Below are 23,152 nucleotides of genomic sequence, written 5' to 3'. Positions count from 1 at the left end.
TGTAGTAAAGGAAGTGGGCGATATGGTGTCAGATGGTTGTTGGCAATGTATGACAGGTCTAAAGCCGCGTTTCCACTACATGGTACCGGCTCGACTCGACTCGACTCGGCTCGGCTCGGCTCTGGTACCAGGTACTATTCTAGAGAGCGTTTCCATTACAGGATAGTACCGGCTTTAGAGTGGCCGGTCGTCATAGCGACCGGCGGCGCTTAACAAAATAAAACAAAACTATAAACAGGATTTTCCCCGTGGTTATGCCACATTTTTACCTTAATTAAAAAGCTCCGGAGTAATTTGATAGCTTACTACATGACTTGTGACTTGTTACGAGTGAGAGCGGAGGCTCTCTGCCTTCACCTGGCCTCTCATGACTGAAAACCAACCTTGCAACATCCGTTACCTGGCCGCAGCCCCCCGGTGTCCCAGCTCTCCTCTCCTCTCTGCTGCACCGCCACACAAACCAGCTCCGTAACTGTAAGCCTTTGTTTTTGACAGTTAAGACTACACATCGTAACATCCTATGTGTTATATAAAGTTATCCACCGCTCCGTATTGATTTTTCGCCGGCTTTGTTGTCAACAAACCCACATGGCCAGACGGGGAGAGGAGGAGAGAGGAGGGGAGGGGAGGGGAGGGACGGGGGGGACAGCAACAGCGGAAAAGCGACCAGACTTGCATAGTTTGTTCATTTTAAAACATTTATTTATTGAAATGTGGTGATATCTGATGACCCGCGGCCACCGGTGACGACTCTCTGACCAATCAGCAGTCCGCAATGTTTACACGTCACATTTTAGTACCGCTTTAGCCGTTTTGGAACCGCGGCTGAGCAGGTACTAAAAAAATAGTACCGGGTACCAGATTCCAGGTACTTTTACGTAATGGAAACGCAAAAAGGCCGAGTCGAGTCAAGTCGAGTCGAGCCGGTACCATGTAGTGGAAACGCGGCTTAAGTGTCCATGAGTGATGACCTGTGAGAAACTGTTGTTGTGTTTGGTTGTGCTGGTTACAGTGTTCTGTAGAGCCTTCCGGACCGGAGGAGAATGCATTAATTGAATGCATGTGGAGGCAGGAGTTTTGTTTTGGTTGCGTTTGGTGTCTGCATGGACTCAAGTCAAGCAACAGATCCTCTCAGTCAGTGCTTCTGCTTCATGTAGAGACTGGACGGTGTGGGTGGACCGGCATGAGCGGGACTCATCCGTCCATGCTATCCGTTCCAGCCGTCAGCGCTGTGAGAGGATGACAAAGCAGTTCCTTTTCACTTCAAGCTGTCGTGAGTGAGTGAGTGAGAGCTACAGACCCGACCAGGCCTGAGGGGGCGGCGCAGCACCTTCTTCTCTCTGATGATGCTGTCGCTGTAAAGACGTCAGACTAATCCACCACTTTCCGGAGAATGACGCTGGGTGTCGCCATGACACTCCACCGTTACTGTATTGTTGATAGCATAGACTGGTTGATAGACATTGGCTGTGATGACTTTATTTATAATCATCACGTAATTTTAATGAGAACAATATGGACAAGGTTTTAGCTATATTTTCACGTCACTATATCACCGTTGCGACTACTCTGATGTTTATTAAGTCTAAAACAAATTGTTGAACAAACATTTTAGCTGGGCTAACCGTTAGCTGTTAGCCGTTAGCAGTGTCAATAAACAATAACTCAATAAACGGCCCATGAAAAAAATATTTTTTCCAGCGGATATCCTAGTTCCAACATGACTGAGCTGGAGTAGTTTCATGTCGTGTCCGACAACGGGAGGGTTTTGACAGACGTCCAACTACGACGACAACCATGACTAATTACAAAAACGTGCACACAGAAATAGTAATGTTTGTTCAATAATTCGTTTTATAGACTTAACAAACATCAGATTTAGTCAAAACGGTTTTGGCAGCCCGGAGCCCCCACATTTGGTGCCTACACCGGTGGCTAACGCTACCAGTTAGCCGCTCGCTAGAATGCTACTAAAACCCACTTCCGTTGTGGTGTGACGCAATGGATCATGGGAAAATAAAGTGGTGGATAGATGGAGTCTGAAGGCCCCGCAGCGTTTCGTGTTTTCATCCCGGTGTGAATAATTATCCCCTCCTCTAACCTGGTTCCTGCTAAATGCCAGTCAGGATGAAGTGACTCCTGAACGGCAGCCAGAAAGTCCATATCTGAGAGGTGAAACTGTTCCGCCCTGAGAATCTACTGCGCTGATTAAACTGAGTCACGCTGTATTCCAAGAGCTCTGCACACACTTCCTTGTCTGCTGAGACGGTGAATGTTGAGTGAGGATCGCAGTCAACGTATGGATGTGACTGCAGCACCTCTGAAGGAGCGGCCCATGCGAGTTGAGTAAGAGGCTCCTGGCTCCTTCCTATTCGCCGCTGCAGGAGCTTTCACACACTGTGACCCCGGCGCTCAGGAAACATCTATTGTTACAGTGGAGACCAGTGGCAGGCAAGTAGAGAGGGGGGAACTGTGAACACTGTGTACGCGCTGGCAGGCTGAGGCTTGTGATGGATGTGTCTCTCATCCTGTTTGTAGTTTCTCAGGAGTTGCTCTTTTTCCCATGCTGTGAATCTCACACACTCACACTCTCACACACACACACACACACACACACACACACACACACACACACACATGCTGCCAGGAGAAAGCCTGCGTAAGAAGAAGAAGGAGAGGAGGGAGATGAAAGCGTGGCAGGAGTAAATCTCATTCCCCCCTTTAGACCAAAGGACACGCCAAAGACACACTCAGGAGGGCTAGGGAGTCTTTTAAAGGGATACGCCAACATTTTTTTCCCATGTCTTGCCTCACTCCCGAGTCCATGACCAGCAGATAGACACCATCCTTTCGACTGTGCGTGTAGTAACACGGGAGATACGGGCAGAGCTGGCGCACCGCTAATTAGCTAAGCTCAAACACTGGAAGTGTATAGGTAGTGTTAGCCTCCATTCCTCCAGCCGAAATCAGCAGTCAGAAGCTGATTTCATTTTAGCTCTAAACTCTGTTTATATATCACTTTATCAACATTTCAAACATTTTTAGGTGAGAAAGTAGCCGTTTAGATCAGCAGTGTGTCGTTAATTTGTCTAAATACCAGCTGTTTACAATTTTGTTCGGACGAATTTGGCGCTACTCAAGCTAGCTGTGGTGACCAACGCACTTCCGGTTACTTTCACAAAATAAAACACCCGTTGCCCTTTACATACAGAAAACCATGACGATATAATTTGTGCTTTTACTTTGAAATAGGAAGCTAACCTACCCTCGATGTAGCTTGAACCAAAATAAACCGTCTTTGCTTGAACCCTCCGTTTTGACCGATCTCGTCCCGTTAGTGGCATTTGACCGCTCGAGATGCCTTACCGGAGAGTTTTGTCAGCTCTGAGACGAAGATCGGTCCGTTTAGAGTTGCTTAAGAGAGTCTCTGATGACTTTAGGTGGAGGCAGGCTAACAATACACTTCCAGTGTTTGAGCTAAGCTAATTACAGGCGATACGCACTCTCCCTTGTTACTGCACGCACAGTCAAAAGGATGGTGTCTATCTGCTGGTCATGGATTTGGGAGTGAGGCAAGACATGAAAATTTTTTTTTTGGTGTATCCCTATAAGTTAAATTCTCTATTTCTACATGTTTTGACATGAGGAAATAAGAGTGCAGCTCATGTTCCTGTCAATCCTTTGCTCCTCCGTACGTCTTTTCCCATCGAGGCGTGGACGTATCCTCCTGCGCTCACTCGTGGTTTTTAATTTCAGCTGATAATCGCTCTCGGTCCAAGCCACCTCCAAGACGAGGGGATAAGCAGACTGCTCGTCTCAGCTGAAGACAGAGACGAGGGTTAAATCAGATCAACTTACCTGCCGACCAGCACTTCAAACCTGACCCTTGACCTCTGTGTTTGGCCTGTCAGAATCCCCTGTCCTCCTCCCTCTGTTCTCATCAATGCTTTTAAGAAAGTTGATCTGCAGCACTGCTTGACCGCTTGCCACACAGACGTGGTGGTGACAGCCAAGTTCCCACACAGTCTTTTGTCACAGAGGTCAACTCTGAAGCTCCTCTAACACTTAATTACACGTCTAAAGAGGAAAGGGGACATGGCTGTGACAGGCGAGGTGGACCGCAGCTCTTCACCCAACGGCCCGTCAGGAGGGAGACGTCAGGCATGCGCTGGCTGCTCTTTTAAGGGTTAGTGGTTTTGAATTGAGTGTATCGCCATGATGACCAGTTCTTGTGTAGCAGACATTCATACAGTGGACATCTGGTTAGTGGTTCAGTGGAGGTTGTCAGGGTCTGATGATGATAGAGGAGGAGATCCTGGGCTGGTGGCTTTAACCGTAGTCTTATGTCAGCTTTCTGCTGCCATCTATGGTGTTAGGGTCAGTTTGGACCCGAGTCTTAAATCAGTTGTAGAATACACTAAAAACTTTTTTTTTTTTCATCCAATCTGTTTTTCTTCTCCTTATCCATGAAAATGTTGGTTTAAATATTTTTTGGTGTGGGCCCCTGGGCCTTTTTTTTTAATTTAATTTTTTATTTGTCTCAAACAAGCACAGCATAAAGACAAAAGTATTATGTAACCCCCCCCCCCAAAAAAAAACAAAACCAAGAACAACAATGACAAAGTTTGAGAAGGGGCTGAACTGAAGGAAGCAAGTTCAGCCCCCCCTTACATTGTCATACTATCATACATCTATAATACAATTTAAAAGATTAAAACATATAATGTCACACATATATGTTTTAATCTTTTAAATTGTATTACCTCTATCATCATCAGTGCTGCAGATCAACTTTCTTAAAAGCATTGCAGCACAATGTTTTTTTTCATAAGCACATTTTACGATGACCGGACGGTGAGATTGGCGGTCCAATCAGACTTCCACGAATGGAATCAACGAGTCATCAACTATTTGGGGTCACCCCTACTCAAATTCTTTGTTTCTATGATATTTGTATTTTCTAAAGGAAAAAAAAAAGATTCAAAATCACAAAAATGGCAATTAAGCCAGTTGGCTCAGATATCAAAGTATCTGAAATGAATTTGACTCACAGAATCAGTTTCAATAGTCACCCCACATGATGTGGTCAGACAAAGCAGCACTTCAAGTTAACCAGTGCAGCTATTAACCTGTGTAATGCATCTGTTTAGGACTGGGCTCAGTCCTGTGGAAAAACCACCTCCTCCCCTCTTCTTCTCCTCCTCCTCTCCTCCCCTCCCTTCCCCTCCTCCTCCCCTCTTCTACTACTCGTCCTCTGCCCATCTTCAATGTCTTCACCCTCCTAGAATTTCTACCTCCACCCTCCTCCGCCTTTGTCTCAGTCCTCACCTCACCTCTCCCATGAATGAAGTGCTCTGGTTGGGAGGGGGGGGGTCTTTACGACAGAACCCCCGGGCCACATGACAATGTGACAATGTAGCAGGGCTTTTTAAAAAGAGATCCTGTGTTAAGTGTTTCTCCCCCTGAGGAGCCACCACAGGGGCAGGGTCACAGGACCTGGAAGAAGACCGCCAACCATGAAAGGGACTGACTTTTTGATTCTTTAGGTCTGAGTTCCAACTTATCTATAATTAAATTTGATTAAATCTGAATTTTGAAAGAAACCTGTACAAATCGCCTATACAAACCAGATGCTTTTAGAGCCACAGAAAGGTCTGTGTGCATTTTGAAATGATACAGAGATTATAACTTATTTATCTGAATTCATACACTGCAAAAACAAATATCTTACCAAGAATATTTGTCAAAATGTATATAGTCAAAACAAATCTCATTATACTTAAAATAAGACTCATCACATAAGTAGCTTGTTTTTAGACACCTTTTTCCTTCTTTCAAGCATATTTTGAATTGAAATAAGTAGAAAAACCTGATAGTGGAGCAGGTTTTTCTTCCTTATTACAAGCACAAAAAACTTGCCTTCACTGGCAGATTTTTCTACTTATTTCAAGTGAAAATTAGTTTCAAACAAGTGAAAATGATCTAAAACAAGTGAAGGTGATGAGTCTTATTATAAGTGGAAAGAGATTAGTTTTGACTAGAAATGAGACATTTTGACAAGAAATAAAACAAATATTCTTGGAAAGATTTTGAGTTTTTGCGGTACAGATGTCAGTGGGATCAGTGTAAGCTCAGCTGTCCTCAGAAATACCAGCATGCAGTAGAACTATGTGAACAGGAAGTGATGTAACCCCATTTAAAAAATCAGGATGAGATTAGTGAGTTATAAATACTTCAATTACAACACAACATAGTTTAGATGGACTAAGTCAGCGCTCTGCTTTGAGCTACTGAACACTCACTGTGAATGTTGTGAATGATGTGAATTTTCCTCTGAGGCAACGATCACATCAGTGACGCACTGTTACGCCCCGGGTGCCATGTTCCATTAACATGAACACACATTGTAGTTTATTAACTGAGCAGGGTGTCGGTTTTCAACTCCATTCTGAATTTCATACGTCAGTCACATATTGCAATTTATCATCTTTATTATAGTCCAGCAGACTACAGGCCTGAACAGCAAACTAGCTAGTCCAACACTAAAATAAGCCAGTCAACACAGAATAAACTGGTCCAGTTCCCACTAGGATGATAAAATAATCTCATAACCTGATCATATGGACAGCTCCACAACCAGCTGATTAACATTAGGATCACTAGGGATGTGCACTCAGCAGCAAGGTATTCCCCTCCGCTCTCCATCAGAGGGCCAAAATGTAAAACATGTTAAACAGACTGACATTGTTTTAATCAGGGTTATGAATTTGAACAGCCAGCATACTGTACAGTTTCTCAATAAGAATAAAATGAAATAAGAATATAATGAATGAAAATAAATGTCTTGGTTTTTCCTTAATGGTACAAGCACAATGAGAATACATCAGATATGAACATGCTGGTGAAAACTCTATAGTGATTTCAAAAAAGGGTGTAAAAAAACAAAAATAATGCATATTCAGCCTGCTTTTCTCTCCTATATCATTTTGTCCATATACTCAGCCTCTTTTCTTGGCTGTAGGTTCATGTGTGTTTTTGGGTTCTGTCCTGAGCTGTAGCTTGGTGTTGGTCGATCTATTGCTTGGCCATCACCTGTTGCAGTGTATTATGTGATATGTAGTGTGAGTAGAGGGAGCGCTATCCACCTTTTTCTGAACGTCAAAAACGTAAGCCTGTTTTGCTCTTCCGGTGGAATTTTATGTTTACGTTTCCATGGTTTCAGTAGTCGCGGTAAATGCATGGATTTCTTTTTCTTTTTTTTTTCAATGAAAATCTGTAAAGCGCATGGATCATCACACCAGCTTTTAACAGTGGATATCACACAAATTGACATCCATGTTAAAAGCCGGCGTTAATAGATCCATGCGTTTACCGCAACTATGACAATGACTGAAAACCATGGAAACGTAAACGTATAATTCCACCAAACCGGCAAAACCAGAAGCCGGTTTTGACCATAGATGACGTTCGGAAACTTGTGGATACTGGCGGGCCATAGAAATATTTTTTCACAGGCCACAATAATGGACCGGATCTGGCCCTCGGGCCTCGAGTTGAACATTCTCCCATATTCATTAAAAATAACTCCTTTGTTTTTCCTGCAATTTGTGTTTTCTTGTTTGAGGACTGCAGAGGATCTTCACCTCCTGGTCCCAGAGCTCCTTGAACAGTGTTGGTAAAACTGTAAAGCTGCATAAAGACCTGACTGATGGAGAGGTGCTGAGACGGCCTCTCTTTAGTTCTCCACCTCTGAAACAGCTGAGTGACCACTGGCTCCTCGTCCTTCTCCCTGACCGAGGAACTTCCTCCAGCTCTACAGTAGGAAGCGTCCTGCTGGTTTCAAACTTCTTCCATTTCACAGCCACTGAGGCCACGGTTCTCCTGGGAGCACTTAAAGCTCAACACTTCCATTTTTTATTTTTTATTTGAATGCTTTGCGTGTTTCTAGGGGATTCCTTGCCCTGATCTGCAATGTGAATTATGGGAGCTTATATACACAGGTGTGATCCGCTCAGTTCATTTCACCACAGCTGGAGTTCTGGATGATTTACGTTATGTTTGGAGTTTTTAATTTGTGATGAATTCTGTTATATTTTCCCTTGTCAGTATGGATATTTATATATAAGCTTGGTTGGCAAAATGGCAGTTTTATCCATTTGGAAATAAATCCAACACAAGAGTAACAGGCTGTAATTTCCACATTGAACAAGCTCATTCCCACTGTGGAATAATACAAAATGAACTGTCTCCTCATGAGAAGTACTCCTGCATCACAAGAAATACTTTTGTTGAGAGTTTTTGTAGCAAATTGAAGAGGGTGTTTCATGAATTTGTTTGTTTTGTGATTCATTTTTGTAGCTGCAGTGTTTTAAAGTCTGAAGGCTGCTGTAAATGACCAAATAAGTCATCATTTTGGTTAAAACATCTCCTAAGAACCAGATATTGCTCCAGCACCGACACGTGCACCTATCCAGATTGTTTCTCCTCAGATCATCATTGCATGGCATCCTTTCAAATACAGATTAGACACTTGAAACCTGCTCTTTGGGCTCCTTCAATCCCTCTCTTTAACAGCCCCGTTTTCCCCACTCATGTTTTTGTCACTCCTTTGACACTCACCCCGAACCACCCAGGAGCAAAGCAAACAAGCTCTGCAAATTCTTTCAGTTACGCATCCACTGCTTCTCCAATTCAGCGTATTTTTTCCCCCCACCAGAGCCACACTGGAGCTCTTTTCCTCTTCACCTCCATGAAACATTTTCTATTATTCATCAAAAGGGGGCTTTAAGCACTTCTCCCTTCCTGTTACACAAGCGAAAAACAAGACATCTCCAGCTCTTTAATGCAGATTCCTCTCATCTCCAGGAACAGAATTTGTGGATCATTAAAATAAAAGACAACCCACAAGTTACAGAAAATCATTTTCTGTGGCTTAAAGCTGAGGAATATGAAAGAGGGAGGAAGGGAGGGGCAGGGGGGGAAGCTGTTCCTGGATAAACGCACCTAGACCTTCCTTCAGTGTCTGAAAATAAAATAATTTCTCTCTTGGTTTTAATTCTGAGGAGACTTATAATTTTTGTGGTGGTGCTCACACTCAGCGTGACAATCAGGCTCACAGGCGTGTGCGCAGTTACTCACCACAAAAGCCCTTTTCATCTGCACTGGTACGAAAGTCACTCATCTGACAAGCGTTATCAGTTCAAAGCAACTAAAAGTGTTCTTGATCTACGATTGAAGCAGCACGCAGCACGTCTCCATGTGAACAAATTATTTCTTTCTTCTAAAATTAGACTCAGAAGCTGGAAGCTGCAGGTAATAATAATAAAAAAGGAAAATTCTGAAGTTGTAACACTTTCATTTTTAGCTTGAGTGGTGTGACCTTTTTAAAGTTGAATCACCAGGCTTTTGAGTTATGTGTTTTTAAATAAAGTAATGCCAGTTTATTCTGAGCACAGCACTCTGGGGAGAGTTCTCACAATGGCCTCATTTTGCCAGAGTAGGATGGCAATCTTTTTGTGCAGAGCTGTGTCATTGTAACATTGTGTGTTTTTTTTCTCCCTCTGTCTGTCTTCTCATTGGTTATCTGATGCTCCTGTTGCTACATTTACAAGCTCAGATAAAAGCATCGTTTTAGCCCTGTGATAGTGCATGACCACAGTATTTAAAAATGGACACAAGTCAAGTAGGGACAAGGAGTGAAATCAGTGTGAAGTTCTGCTCTGCTGGCTGTCAAAAGCCTCTTTTAATCAGAGATCCCCTGTTATCATTGTATTTACACTGAACTAATCAGAGCTGGCACATAACACAAAGCTGGTGTGTGATTTGAAATAAAATGCTGGCATTCGGTAGCATGCATGGTGCCACTGTCCCACCATTGGTCTTCCCTGTTCAGTGTGGGCCGTAATGGAGTAATATTTATATATGTATAGCCTATAACATTTATCTACTCAATGCATTTGAGTATTTGTTTCAACCTCACTTGATTATTCCCTTTAGAAACCTGTGACTTTTTCTCCACAACACCTAATGTATTCCCTAAAATATTGCACTTTTGACTCCACATCACTTTGAAGCAGAGCTTTTAGTCAGTGAGCGAATGCAGAGAACAGGCCAGGAGAACAACAATGGCCTTTTTGTTGAAGTTATGTTTTTATGTCCACACCTGCAGACTCACTATTATATTCTATTATTATTAATGATCTACGGGCTGTGCAGCCAGTCAGTAGGCTGTTTCAATCAATAAATGTGTAATAAAATGTCTAATATAGCTTTGAATATTTGAGTATATTCGAATAAGTCCTACTGTAGGCTTCTTACAAATGCACAAATGTCTACTTGAAGATCAAGTAAAGATCTGATTGAATGACTCTCACTTTCACTTTACAGTAGCTTGTTTTGGTCAAATACGATGTGTCCAAAAAGATCTACTAAAATATGCAGGTTCACCTGGGTGTTGTGTCTACAAATATTATGTAATATGATAAATACCTGCCTATTATAATTTAACTCTCTTACACTGCTTAAAAAAGCCTGATGTCATAGGCCTCAAAATGTATGCCCTGTCTCAAGCAGGGCAGGTTTCATTTCATTTCAGTCGGTCATTTTATTGAAAAGCATTTGTGGCAACACAGTTGTGTGTCTTGGGCATGACTGTAAAATCATAAAATATCAGTCACTGTTTGCTTTTATATGTTTTTAATTTGTGCAAAAATCATGTTTCATTTGTATTTCAAATATTGGAGATGGCAGGTTGTATTCAGTTTATTGGTTTGTAAGAATAAACATAACTGTCTAAATAGCCTATTAATAAGTAGCCAAGTTTATTCTTCATAACTCCCACCTGGTTGCCTTTTAAATAGCTGCAATAGAATGCTACAATACTATCACACATCTTCTACAATTATATATTAAATCTGTCAAGTCATCCAAAGATGCAAACATGATAGTTTTCCCCAAACTGTGTATGGGGAATGTGTATACATGGTCCAATATACTATTCTTGAGGCTGCAAGCTTCGCATGTTCAGCGACTGTACCCGAAGATTCACGGAAAATACCGAGAGCCGCGGTGCCTGCTGGGAAGCCACAACTTCGACAAACCGCCATCTTTCTTTATAGCAAGTTATCAGGGCAAAACTGTTATCACTTTTCAATCCTTATTTCTCCAAAGTCAGAGAAGCTGAGGCGATTCCACCAGGTCTTTTTAATGCGTAACACGTTTGAAGAGTAGCCGGTGGCACGAAACTCAACATACTGCTGGAAGTGTGAGCCAGAAGACGCAGCAGCTCGGTGATAGCGGTCGACTGGTGCAGGTGGTCAACATGGGCCGCTCTCGGAGCCGCAGCTCGTCCCGGTCCAAACACTCCAAAGGCAGCAAGCACAGCAAGAAACGGAGCCGGTCACGGTCGCGGTCCAGGGACAGGGAGAGGTCAAAGAAGCGGTCCAAATCTCGGGAATCTAAAAGAAACCGGCGCAGAGAGTCTCGTTCTCGGTCTCGGTCTACTACAACTTCGTCCCGCAGAGAGAGAGCAGCTTCGCCGCCGGAGCGCATCGATATCTTCGGCAGGACGCTGAGCAAGAGGAATGCCCTGGACGAGAAGCAGAGGAAGGAGGAGGAGGAAAGAAAGGCAGAGATGGAGAGACAAAGGAAGATGTGAGTATATTTTAACCTGAGCCCAGGTACACTGGGCGTTATATAATAACAAACCACACCAGACGTGCAGCCGCGAGCTAAGCTAAAATGCTAGGCCGGCTGTGTTGAATAGACTGCGTGAGGTCCTTGTGCTAGCGAGCTAATGCTAACGAGCTAAACACTGGAGCATGCTAACGTCAGCGCGGCTCTGCAGTCTGCACAGGCCCTAGCTGGTACACAGGGGGGATGAACTGTCACAGCGGCAGCTCGTCACAGGAAACGACACAACTTCAAGACTGGTTTTAAACTCATAATGTAGCTCCATAAATTAACTTTAAAAAAGTAGGGAAGACACATTGAAATGGCATGGTTCATCTGAGGGCATGTAACCTTTACAACAGTGTGACCTATTTGGTGTTTGAGTACAATTTAAAACCAGACTAGGAACACATCTAGTGTGTGACTGTACTGTGTTTATGTACAAGAAGAATGCCTTCTCTGTTCTGACCATGTGCGTGTTGCTTCCCATGGGGCATCACATGCAACAATGAACTAACAGCCAGAATACCCCCATCCCTTAAATAGGCCTAGTTGTTTATCATAATGAATATTCAATAAAGTAGTGGGAGTACGGTACTGAATGCCCTTTTCTATTTTGTTCTTGATTCCATCTGTTCACATTAAAGGCTACTAAATTAGTAATGGGTACAGGTAGTACTACTCTTGTATCAACTGTTAGTGCAAAAAGGAGTGGACCAGGGTGAGACAGTATGTCAACACACTAGTGAGACCTTAGTGTACACATTAAATACTAAGCTATTCAAACAAAACACAGGTTCATAATATATTCATGTTTTTATTTTAAAGGTACAGTGAGTAGTAGGATGGCTGTGCCACTGTCATAAACATGCCTTCTTATATCAGTGGCATGGTATCATGCATACAAGCTATTCTAATTGACGTTGTTATTCAAGCATAAATGTGGAAACAATTGTATGATCAACCAAAAATTTCATGACCCCTCTGCAGTACTTCTGCGGACTCCCTAGGGGTCACAGACCCCCTGTTGAAGACCTCTGGGATAGGGAACTGTATGTAGCAGCACAGTTCATATGAATAATGCCCCAACCACTGCATGATCTACTGGAAAAGCATAAATCACCTTCTTTGTGGAATATATGTTATTAACTGTCTTATGTAGATCAAAGGGGAAAAAAAGCACAAGAAACATTGCGATAATAATTTTAATCCTTGTCTATAAAGCTGCAATACAAACACACAGTGTACCACAGAGCATGGTTATCAGTAGGGATGTCCCGATCCGATATTGATATCGGATTTATGTCCGATATCAGCCAAAAAAACGAATATCGGATTATATCGGACTGCATCTAAAATCTCCGATATAAAGCTCCGATAAAAGCAGTCCATTATTCCGCTCCAGCACTTCTGTCCCATATGAATAGGTGACTCTCGTTCACACCCCAACACAGTAGGTGGTGCCGTGGCGGTAATGCACCTTAATGTTGGTGCGCCGCCGCCAGAGAAGAAGAGCGCCCGGCTCCAGCATGCAGAGATCACATGATCACAACAACAACAGCGTGTGTGCGACACACACACACAGACACGGGTGCATGGACAGGTCGCGCTTGCCCGCTAATAAACGGTAAATGTGCTATATTGCTCTAAATGTACAGTTCTAATTAACTACCGACGGGGTCGGTGGTCAGATTCTTATGGAGGAAGACCAGCTGGTCCACATGTTGTGCCGTAATAACAGCGCTTAAGCCAGAATTAAATTAACGATGCTAATTTCTGTTAGCCCGTCTATGGCGTTTTACATTATACGTTAGCATTAAGCTAGCAGGCTTTATGCTTAGTTGTGACACTGGCTGTGTGTTTTGAACGTTGTTTCAAACTATGTGGGTTTGATTAAACATCTTTGATGCTTAAATATTGCTGCTTAATATATTGCTTTACTCCTCTTTTTATTTTATGTATGCCATTTTTACTGTAGGGCAGGCTAATCTTCAATTTGGAGTGACAAATAAAACCTTGAAGCAAGAAGATTTTGCCTTTTGTTTGACATTGATGTACATACAGTAATTCAATAACAGTTGTAAATAAGGTTTATTTTTTAATATTTTACAGTTCAAAAGTAAGCTCACTACTGTCTGTCCCATAGAAGAACATGACAGCGGCAGCCTGTCAGTCAGCAACAGGAGGACTCTCCTTTGTATTAGAATTTGAAAAATATAAATAATTGTTTTTTTTCACCACCCCTAATATCGGATCAATATCGGTATCGGGCCGATATTGAAGGCTGCAATATCGGTATCGTATCGGAAGTGAAAAAGTGGTATCGGGACATCCCTAGTTATCAGGGGATGCTGTGACACCAATCTGCATCTTCAAACACTTAAGTTGTTGCCACACATAATGACCGCTGCTCTTTTGTTGTCAGACAGGAAAACTGCCAATTCTGTATGTGGTAGCTGGAGGCACAGACACCTGAGATCTGAGGCACTGTCCTCCTCGCACCTGGTCTCCTGAGTGACTCTCTTTTCTCTCACTGCGTAATAGCCACAGGGCCACTTAAACAAGCACACAACGCAAATACTGGAGACTTGTTAGAGAAGGAAGACATCAGTCCTTGCTTGGGCAAGGTTTCTGGTTTCCTGTTGGCTGACGGGACGAAATCAAATCCAGGGAATTCAGTTTGTGTGTTTCTAGTTGCCAGGGGCGATTTGTGAACACACCTCTTCACTCCCTAACAGCTTGATTGGTACAGTTTAAGGGAAAACAACAACAATTTAAAAGCATTTTCAAGATGGCAGATGACCTGCATTAACCTGTCTGATGCTGCAGAACTGAAAAGGCTCATTCAGGAGGAAGGAGGCAGCAATAGGATCAGTGCTCCTCTTATTAAGCATATTGCATACAGCCAGCCTCGGATTGGATTGATGATTTTCAGCAGGTGTGGAGCTTTAGCGTCACAGAGCGAACTGTGTTTTCCTCCGCAACATGTGCAGTGCGTTTAAAAAACGAGGAGGTATATGCCTGTTGGGGCGAACGACCAGAAAGCTCCGGTGTTTGGTTTTCTTTTAACTGTCTTTTTTATTTATTTTTTATTTTTATTTTACGGTAACAGCCACACTCATTTGCCGTCTCCTCTCGTCCGTTGTGTGTGTGTGCGCGCGTGCGTGCGTGTGTGTCTGTCTCTGTGTTACCTGTGTATCTGTGTACTGTGAGAGGAGGGAGGGGGGAGAAAGGCATTGTAATAAATGATGGCATCGCAGTAGACTATGAAACTGCACAAAAAGTTACCTATTTTTATTTAATACAAAGATACTGTAAGGAAACACTTATTATTTGAGAAATACACTCCTAAAATATGGTTATTTCCTGTGCTGTGCTTGATAATCAAGCAAATAGACTCCTTACAGCATTAATTTACAATATCGTAATCGCAATCACAAATCGCAATATTTTCCACCATAATCGCAATCGCACATTTTTATCAAATCGTGCAGCACTAGTTAGAGGTTAGTTGGAATAGTTCAACGTTTTGGCAAATTGGCCCATTGCCATAATCCCCATAGTTTTAGGAGTAGGTTCATTACCTTTAATTGTTGGCTATTTTTAGAAAGGAGGAGCAGAGTCGTTAGCTGCTCAGAGCTACGCTACGGAGGCTAATGGGCTTTCTTGGTTTCCCTCACAGAGTTGTTTTCGAGGCAAATGCAGAGACTGCAGACCGGAACGTGTATCAGTGGTTTTGCATGTATTTCCCTCTAAAACAACTCTGTCTGGTAACGTTCCGTTATTATCTCATAGCGTGGTGAATGTGCAGGTCACAAATTGTCCACCAGAGCGTTTTGGAGTTGTTGGATTGTGTATTTGATGAGTTTGATGAGGGAAATCTCATTAGCCTCCATAGTGTAGCTCTGAGCTGCTCTGCTCCACCGTTTTAATAACAGTTTGCACCGACAATTAAAGGTAACGGATGCGAGCAGAACGATTGTACGTATGGGAAACACTGACATAGTTGATCCTTGAGCAAAATAGCTAAAAAAATAATTCACACATATTATATGACTCTGCGCTGGTGATGGCTGGAAACAGTCTGGTTGTCTGTACATCCATCCTGTTCTTGTGGACAAAACAGAATCAGAAGTAATTGTTGGTGTCGAGGAGAAACTGAGTATTATATTTATATTAAACCAACCTGTGAATATTTGCATTGGGTGATTGAGATCTCAAACAGGTGTGAGTCATGGGGGACTGGCGGCCGGACTTGGATTGCCTGCTGCATGTCCACTTTGTACACAAGGGAATAGCAATTTTTCTTTCTGGTGCTGTAATGTGTTTCTAACAGCGATATTGTAGACACACCTGTCCCCTGCCTAGCAGGTGCTGTTATACCTCAACACTGCCATGAAACAGTAGCTGCAGCCCTTTTTCAAACATAGTCACCAACTGAAGTCTCACAGTGGTTTAGTGCCTCAGTCTTCGACCAGGGTTATAGTGATGATAAAAATGTAAATGGTGTTTCTACTGTGATGCAGTGTAAAAAAAACTGCTTCATCTCTAGCAGGGTGACACAAACGACACGGTTGTTCCCAGTTTGGGTGTAATGCATGTACAGATGAATCAAACATGAGCTTTAAAGGTACATTGTGTAGGAATTACTCGGTTGTATATCACAAGCAACTCAGTCGTATTTTTCATGCTGCATTCACGTGATATTGGGCAGACGGTAGACGGACGACAGCCGCTGCAACGGCATAAACAAGCCTCTATGTAAACAAGTGGTCGTCAGCACAAGGCAAAACAATACACGTATACTAGGGCTGGACGATTATTGCAAAAATCATAATCACGATTATTTTGGTCAATATTGAAATCACGATTATTTACACGATTATGCGGGGGGGGGACTATGCAGGATTTATAGCTTGACCATGCTACATTATTACCTTAAATAAACTGCCAATATGTGTTTAAGGTTTTTAAGTTTATAATTTTAAATATTTATTCAAAATTAATTTAAAACTTTTTTTTTTTTTAAGTTTTATGATCCAGCAGCAGAAACTATACAGGGTGTTTAGCTTAACTTTTCTACAGTTTTACCTTGAATAAACAGATTTGGAGTAATTGTCATGGTTTAACTTATTAACTCATTGAGTGCCAACCACGTAATTTCTCGTTTTTCGTTCCCATGCGTTGAGTGCCAAAAACGAAATTTTTCGTTTTTTGCTTTTTTTTAAATTATGAAAATAGACACTTTAATACACATTATATGTAAATATGGGGACTCTACGACGAGGAGAACTGAAATAGATGACGATCAAAGTCACATGACAGCTCATGATCTGGAAGTTTTTATCATAACTCAGCTTCTGCAAACGGAGTTCTGCATGCAGATGCAGCGCAGCTGCTCCGCTGCTGCTCCGCTCTCACCTGCGAGGCTGCAGCAGCTCGGAGCTGAACCAGGAAGCTCTCAGCCCACTGTCCCGCCCGGTCTTCATCTGGAGCAACACCGTGTCCTCCCCAAAGTCCTCCCGCGGTAAAATCTGATGGTCTCTGGGTCAAAGCAGACCGGCACCACCGACCCGTACCACAGAAGGACCGTGACCACCGGCGGGACCGGTGTTCGCGAGCCGCTGTGGCCGACAGACCCTCACGTTCCGCGGCGAGAGGCTGTGACACGGCACGGTGCGTCTGTGTTATTGTTGTTTAGTGGCGCCCCCCCCGCCCCCGATGGTGGTTTTGTGAATAGAACAACAATTGTTGTGTATATTTATCTTATACGAGCCCTTTGATCCAGAAATGCGAGTGTCAGAAGAGCGACAGACACAAACAGCGCAGCTTTCATAAAAGACGCTCTATCTCCTTTTCTAGAAAAAAAGGAGGGATTTTGGTGAAACCCAGCCATGTTTAGCTTGACTTTTCTCAGGAACGGAGGCACGTAGAAACAAACGGTTTGTGGCCATTTGAAGGATAAAATTAAACCTTTCAAATGAGCTACAGTATGTGTTGGTGGCAATAATATAGAATACACTATGGCTCTAAAATAAAAAGTCAAATATGGTCTAATTTGCCGGTACACTTGACTAAAACTTTGGAAAGGAGCGCGGCACTCAATGAGTTAAGAGGGAGAATGGAGGCTCTCTGCTTCCCTGTGTGTCGCTTATTGCGTCTCTGGGATGAAATCCAACCTGGGAAGATCAGAGCCTCCGCCCCGCTGCGCTGTCCCAGCTCTTGTCACAAACGCACCCCATAACTTTTTTTTTTGACGCGCCCCATAAGTGATCTCTTGTTTATGACAGATTAAACTACACAAATACACGTCGTAACATCGTATAACGTTATCCACCGCTCTACAGATTGCTTTGTAAACATATGCACATGTAGCCTACGGGCCGGGAGAAGAGGAGGAGGAGGAGGAGGGTTGTTGTTGTGCGGCCGCTTTGAGGAGACGAGCGAGTGTTGTAAATTATTATTTCCCGTTCATTCGTCCTGAGCGGTGGCCGCTGCTCTCTCTTCACTGGCGCTGATTTTTAAACGCCGCCGTCAACACATGAGTGGACTCGTCCATAGCATTAACTGAGAGAGGAGTGCAGTCAGTGCAGGCGCGGGGGCGGAAGCGCGCATGTGTGTTTTTCAGAATAAAACACCAATAGACAAAAAAATTATCGTTTTTCTTCGATTACAGTGTTTTTATGATCGTGAGAAGCCAAAATCGTAATCACGATCAAAATTCGATTAATCGTCCAGCCCTAACGTATACATATACACATGTCATGGCGATGTGGTATTGTTTACCTGACCACACGTTTTACTGGCTTTCTCTCGACTTCTGTGACTAAAATGACATCTGGTTTGTTACCGACGGCCGTCTGCCCGACTGCACGTGAATACAGCATCAGTGTAACGCTCCATTCAAACATGGCGACACCACATGGCAACCAGCACTGAGCTTACCCGCTATATGAATGATATGAACGGCTAATTCAGAGCTGAAAGGAACACTTCACTTTGTTGATGGGGGGGATTACTGAGTAATGAAAAACATACATTTGAACCAAATAATCGATTTTCCTGAATAGATAACAGGAGAAGTTACACAGTGTCCCTTTAACGTTCCGCTCTTGTCTCCAGCCGGCAGCAGGAGATCGAGGAGAAGTTAATCGAGGAGGAGACGGCGCGGCGGGTGGAGGAGCTGGTGGCCAAACGGGTCGAAGAGGAGCTGGAGAAGAGGAAGGACGAGATTGAGCGGGAGGTGCTGCGGCGCGTGGAGGAGGCCAAGCGCATCATGGAGCGGCAGCTGCTGGAGGAGCTGGAGCGGCAGCGGCAGGCCGAGCTGGCGGCGCAGAAGGCCAGAGAGGTAACGCTCGGTCGTTTGGAACGCAGCCCCTCCTTTTCCTTCACCCCCCTGCACCCACTCACCTCCCCGTACCCACCGCACCCCCGCCGGTCACCCGCTGTGACCGGTGCCTATCTACAGGACATGCAGGGTTGGTGGAGGGACCCCCCACCCCTCCTCGTTACCCTTACTGAATGTAACCCAGCCATGGTCCAAGTTTCACTGCAGGGAGGGTAGTCACCCACGATTCGTCTCCACAAAACTTACCACACTTTGATAATCTCCTCACTGCTGCCTGTAGTCTGGTTGATCTTCACGTCAGTGTGTTTAAACGACGTACCAGTCTGTATGAGTGTGTGTGTGCGTGTGTGTGTTCATACATACATAGCCATTTCCCACAACTTCAAATACGTGAGATAAGAAACTCAGTCAGAACGCTCGTCACTTCACTGTGGAGCTTCTTCCAAGTAAATGGAACTTTTCCAGCGTGCGCACAGTCGCAGCTGCTCCCCAGCTAGTGTTTCCCTAATTTGTTTAAACCGAATTTTCATGCATTTGTTAAAAAGTTGTTAGTGAGAAGCTCGAAGCACAGGCCTGGCTTCGTACCTGAAGCAGGTTGTTGTCGATGAGGGGATTTCCTAACGTGCCGGTGAGAATTTGCCATGGCAGGGTTACAAAAAACTGTCTGACTCTCATTCATTTTCTTTATTTCTAATTGAGTTTGATCGTTTACTCTGATATTTGTACTTTTTCCCTCAATTAATTTCTGTAAATAAGAGCTCTCCTTTTTTTTTTTTAATTCTCATGGCTGTCCCTGAATCTCTATAATCTGACAACTATCTTAGATCAAGGCAGTGGCAGTCATTTGTCTGACAGACACTGTGTCCCACCTCGCCAGCTGTTATTAAGAACAGGACATTTGTTTAGCCAACACTAATAATGTCTTGTAGATGAGAGGCACAGCCAAAGCCCAGTGACCCTGACTTGCCGAGGCTGCAGCCAGTGGCCTGGTACTAATAGGGTGAGAAATGTAGTGGGAGCGTGCCACCTTTACCTCCTAAGACTTATCCGGCCCCCCCTTCTCTCTCTCTCCGGCCTTTAGCTCTGCTGCTACCTCGCTGACCACTCTCACTCATAGACACAGAGATATCTATGCAGCCAGTAGCTTAAACAAAGATTACTCTAGAACCAAAAGGTCAGAATCCTTTGAAATCCTTGAAGTTTTCAAGTTGATTGAATAAATCAGCACAACACTTGGATTTTTTAAGTATGAGAGCAAATTTCTGTGCCCTGTTCCTCTCAATCTTCTGTGTGTAGAAATGTTAATCACATTTTGTTTAATTCCCAGACAGTTTACAGCTTTCCTTTTTATTTTGACAATCTTCCTCATCTGCTCTTGGTTACATAATGACGGACCACTACGTTTCCCTTTCCCTGTTTGTGACAACATTAAATATGTGTGGTCTAACTTATCTGTTAATATATTCTTTCTAATTTTCATTATTTCACTCAGATAAAGAGCCTTTTTCTCCCTAGAAAAACTAATGTACTGTGTTTTTTTTTTCTTCTATTTTTATTTTTTACTACTGATGACTTGCTTCTCCTATAGGGCTGCTGCTAAGTTTGATATTGTTCTTTGTAAATACATTTGTGTTGTTTTTATTTTGGAAACACAACTCACCACCTTCCTAACTATAGCACTTGACCTGAGCTGGCCTGCAGCCTTTCAGCTCACCTGTGACTTGTGTCCTGTACTGTAAGTGTACCGTGGTCCGGTCCTCCTCCTCCTCCTCGAACGCACACAGACACCACTTTGTTCCGTCCTCACCTTCACTCTGGCATCGTCTCAGTGGGGGGGCTGAACCACTGTAAAGAGGAAGGAAAATACAAAAAAAAAAAAAACAAACCGAGCCGCAGACACAGGCTAAAGAGTGCAGAGATCAGAGTAAAAAAAAAAAAAAGAGGAATGCCGCGGGTGCGGTACGGCAGTACGGCAGAATCCCCCCCATACCTACTTACCCTCCCTCCCACCCCAGGAGCGCTTCTCTGTCTCTGCAGGGGCCACACAGTCCGGACGAGACAGTAAATATTCAACCGTTTAATGCCGAATGGTTTCACCAGTTGTGTAGGTACACAGGCAAAAGGAAAATGCGTAGGTATACGTGCATTGGTGAGCCAAAACTATTCCCTCCTATATTTGTATCCTTTTTTTCTTGCTTTTAATGATGTTATAAACAGCAACTGTATTTTTCTTCTAGATTGTACTTGTCTTGTCTTCTGTTTTTATGAGTGTGATGAGTGGGTCCCCCCCCCCTCCCCCTTCCCCTTTTTTGAATTCCTGTGTAAATCTTTAATGTCTTTCACAGTAATGCCAGTGAATGCCCTAGGTGTGGCTTAGTTTTTAAATGTGTTCCAGGAGGGTGTTAACGGCAGTAGAGGTAGGGTGGTGGGGGTGGGTGGGGGCGGGGGGGACATAGCGGGTCCATTTTCACCCACAGTTTCTTTATAATTCTTTGCCTCCACTATGTATTTTTAAAACAAAGTCAGGCCGCAAAAAGAATGCCACAGTGTGGTCACGTGCGAGAGGCTAAACAGAGTTCTCTGTGGCATGATGAGTTGGTGTGCGCGTGCGTCTGCTGCTGCTGGTATGCGTGTCTTGACAATTAGAGGGCCGAGCGTGCGTGCGACGTGTGTGTGTGTGTGTGTGTGTGTGTGTACGTATATACATGAAGTGCTCTGTGGCTGTGGCCTCTTCGTGCGCTAACATGGCACTGTGTTGCCCGTTTAGGAGGAAGAAAAATCGAAGCGGGAGGAGCTGGAAAAAATCCTGGAGGAGAATAACCGCAAGATCGCCGACGCTCAGGCCAAACTGGTACGCCCTGCTTCTCTGACACGTCTCCCTTCTTCTGTCAGACTCATAATGCTGGCACACTGCCCCCCCCCCCCCCCCTCCGTCACACACAATTGAGCAGCACTGTTTTAACACAATACTTTCATTTAGCATTATTATTCAACATTATGCTCTTTTTCTTTCATTTATTTTCAATTTTAGTATTGTATTTGCAAGTTTTGGTGAACACAAATAATAGCTCATTAAAACCCTCGGATGATCCTTCAATTTGTACCACTTCCATGACCCGTGGACAAAATTCAAAAATATTTGTGATAACATATAGGGCTGGGTCTTGACTAAACATGAAAATCACTTTTGACATGGGTTTCAAAATGTTTAACCCCTTCCTGGCCAGTTGTCTTTGCTGCAAAAACACACAATTTCTATGGGGCTCTATGGGGTTTATGGCTGGTGACAGTATTTTAGTGATAAAAAGAGATATCCAGAATCCCCTCTGTGAAAACTTCTGACTATAATATGTCAACAAAATAAAACAAGAATTTTGAAAGGGGCTTTATACATTGTTCAGATTTTGGTTCTGTAAATTAATGCATATTTCATTAGATATTGCCTCATTTACATATTTAAACATAAAATTTGACTAAACTTTAAATACAAAAAATATTTGTCTTAATGTGAGTAATAAACTTTGGAAGTTTCATGGTGATATCTGTTAGTTAAAATTTTTACTTTAAAATACATTTAAAAAACCCAGGTGAATGGTCATGGGTGTGGTTAAAATGCATTACGGGTCCAAAAAATTGACTTTCATTCTGAAATTCGGGACATCCAGAGTTTACCCAAAGATACACCTCCTCGCCAAAAATCAGGCCCCAGTGACCTTTAATTTGGCCGTGGGGAGTTGGGAAAGTGTGAGAGGTGGACAAAAATGTCCAGGGGTAAAAGGAGGGTTAAGTGTAGTGAGAAAAGCCGCCACATGTTGTGGTTTCTGCTTCAGGTATGTGTAAATGCAAAACTGATGGAGACCACAAGACTGGAAAAACAAACCAAAACTGAACAGTACTGTGTGAAGAAGCACTTCTCTGAATTGATGGGTATCAGCTGTGGTTAACAGTCCACTGTTTAATACATACAAGCTGGCAACGCAGTGTGACTTGATATATGTAGAAGCTGAGGCAGCAGTAAATAACTACACATAAATAAGTCTAATGTCAGATCTTAAGGGGAGATAAAGAAAGCGCCTTCAGCTTCTGAGCGCTGGGGCTCTGCGGGGACATTGTTTTCCGTCCTCGTTTGACCTT

The 23,152-nt window shown here is 43.4% G+C and overlaps 1 protein-coding gene across 3 annotated transcripts in view; it reads left to right on the top strand.

The window, feature by feature from the left end:
* The window catches only part of arglu1a (arginine and glutamate rich 1a), a 420,179-nt gene that overhangs the window by 395,514 nt on the left and 1,513 nt on the right, over positions 1 to 23,152 (top strand). The window contains exons 2-4 of one of the 3 annotated variants that reach the window (XM_085765774.1): positions 11,276 to 11,652; positions 18,793 to 19,018; positions 21,786 to 21,869. In XM_085765774.1, coding sequence (XP_085621900.1) covers positions 11,321 to 11,652; positions 18,793 to 19,018; positions 21,786 to 21,869 — 642 coding nt within the window. In that variant the 5' untranslated portion in view covers positions 11,276 to 11,320. Of the gene's footprint in view, positions 1 to 11,113; positions 11,653 to 18,792; positions 21,643 to 21,673; positions 21,870 to 23,152 lie in introns of those variants that run through there. The other 2 variants (XR_015034640.1, XM_085765773.1) reach the window with 2 other exon arrangements.

This window comes from Trachurus japonicus, chromosome 21 (assembly GCF_045865225.1).
Source record: "Trachurus japonicus isolate A0001 chromosome 21, Traja_1.0".
Classification (NCBI taxonomy): domain Eukaryota; kingdom Metazoa; phylum Chordata; class Actinopteri; order Carangiformes; family Carangidae; genus Trachurus; species Trachurus japonicus.
The sequence above is the reverse complement of the archived record's forward strand: the minus strand, read 5'-3'. Positions and strand labels throughout refer to the sequence as shown.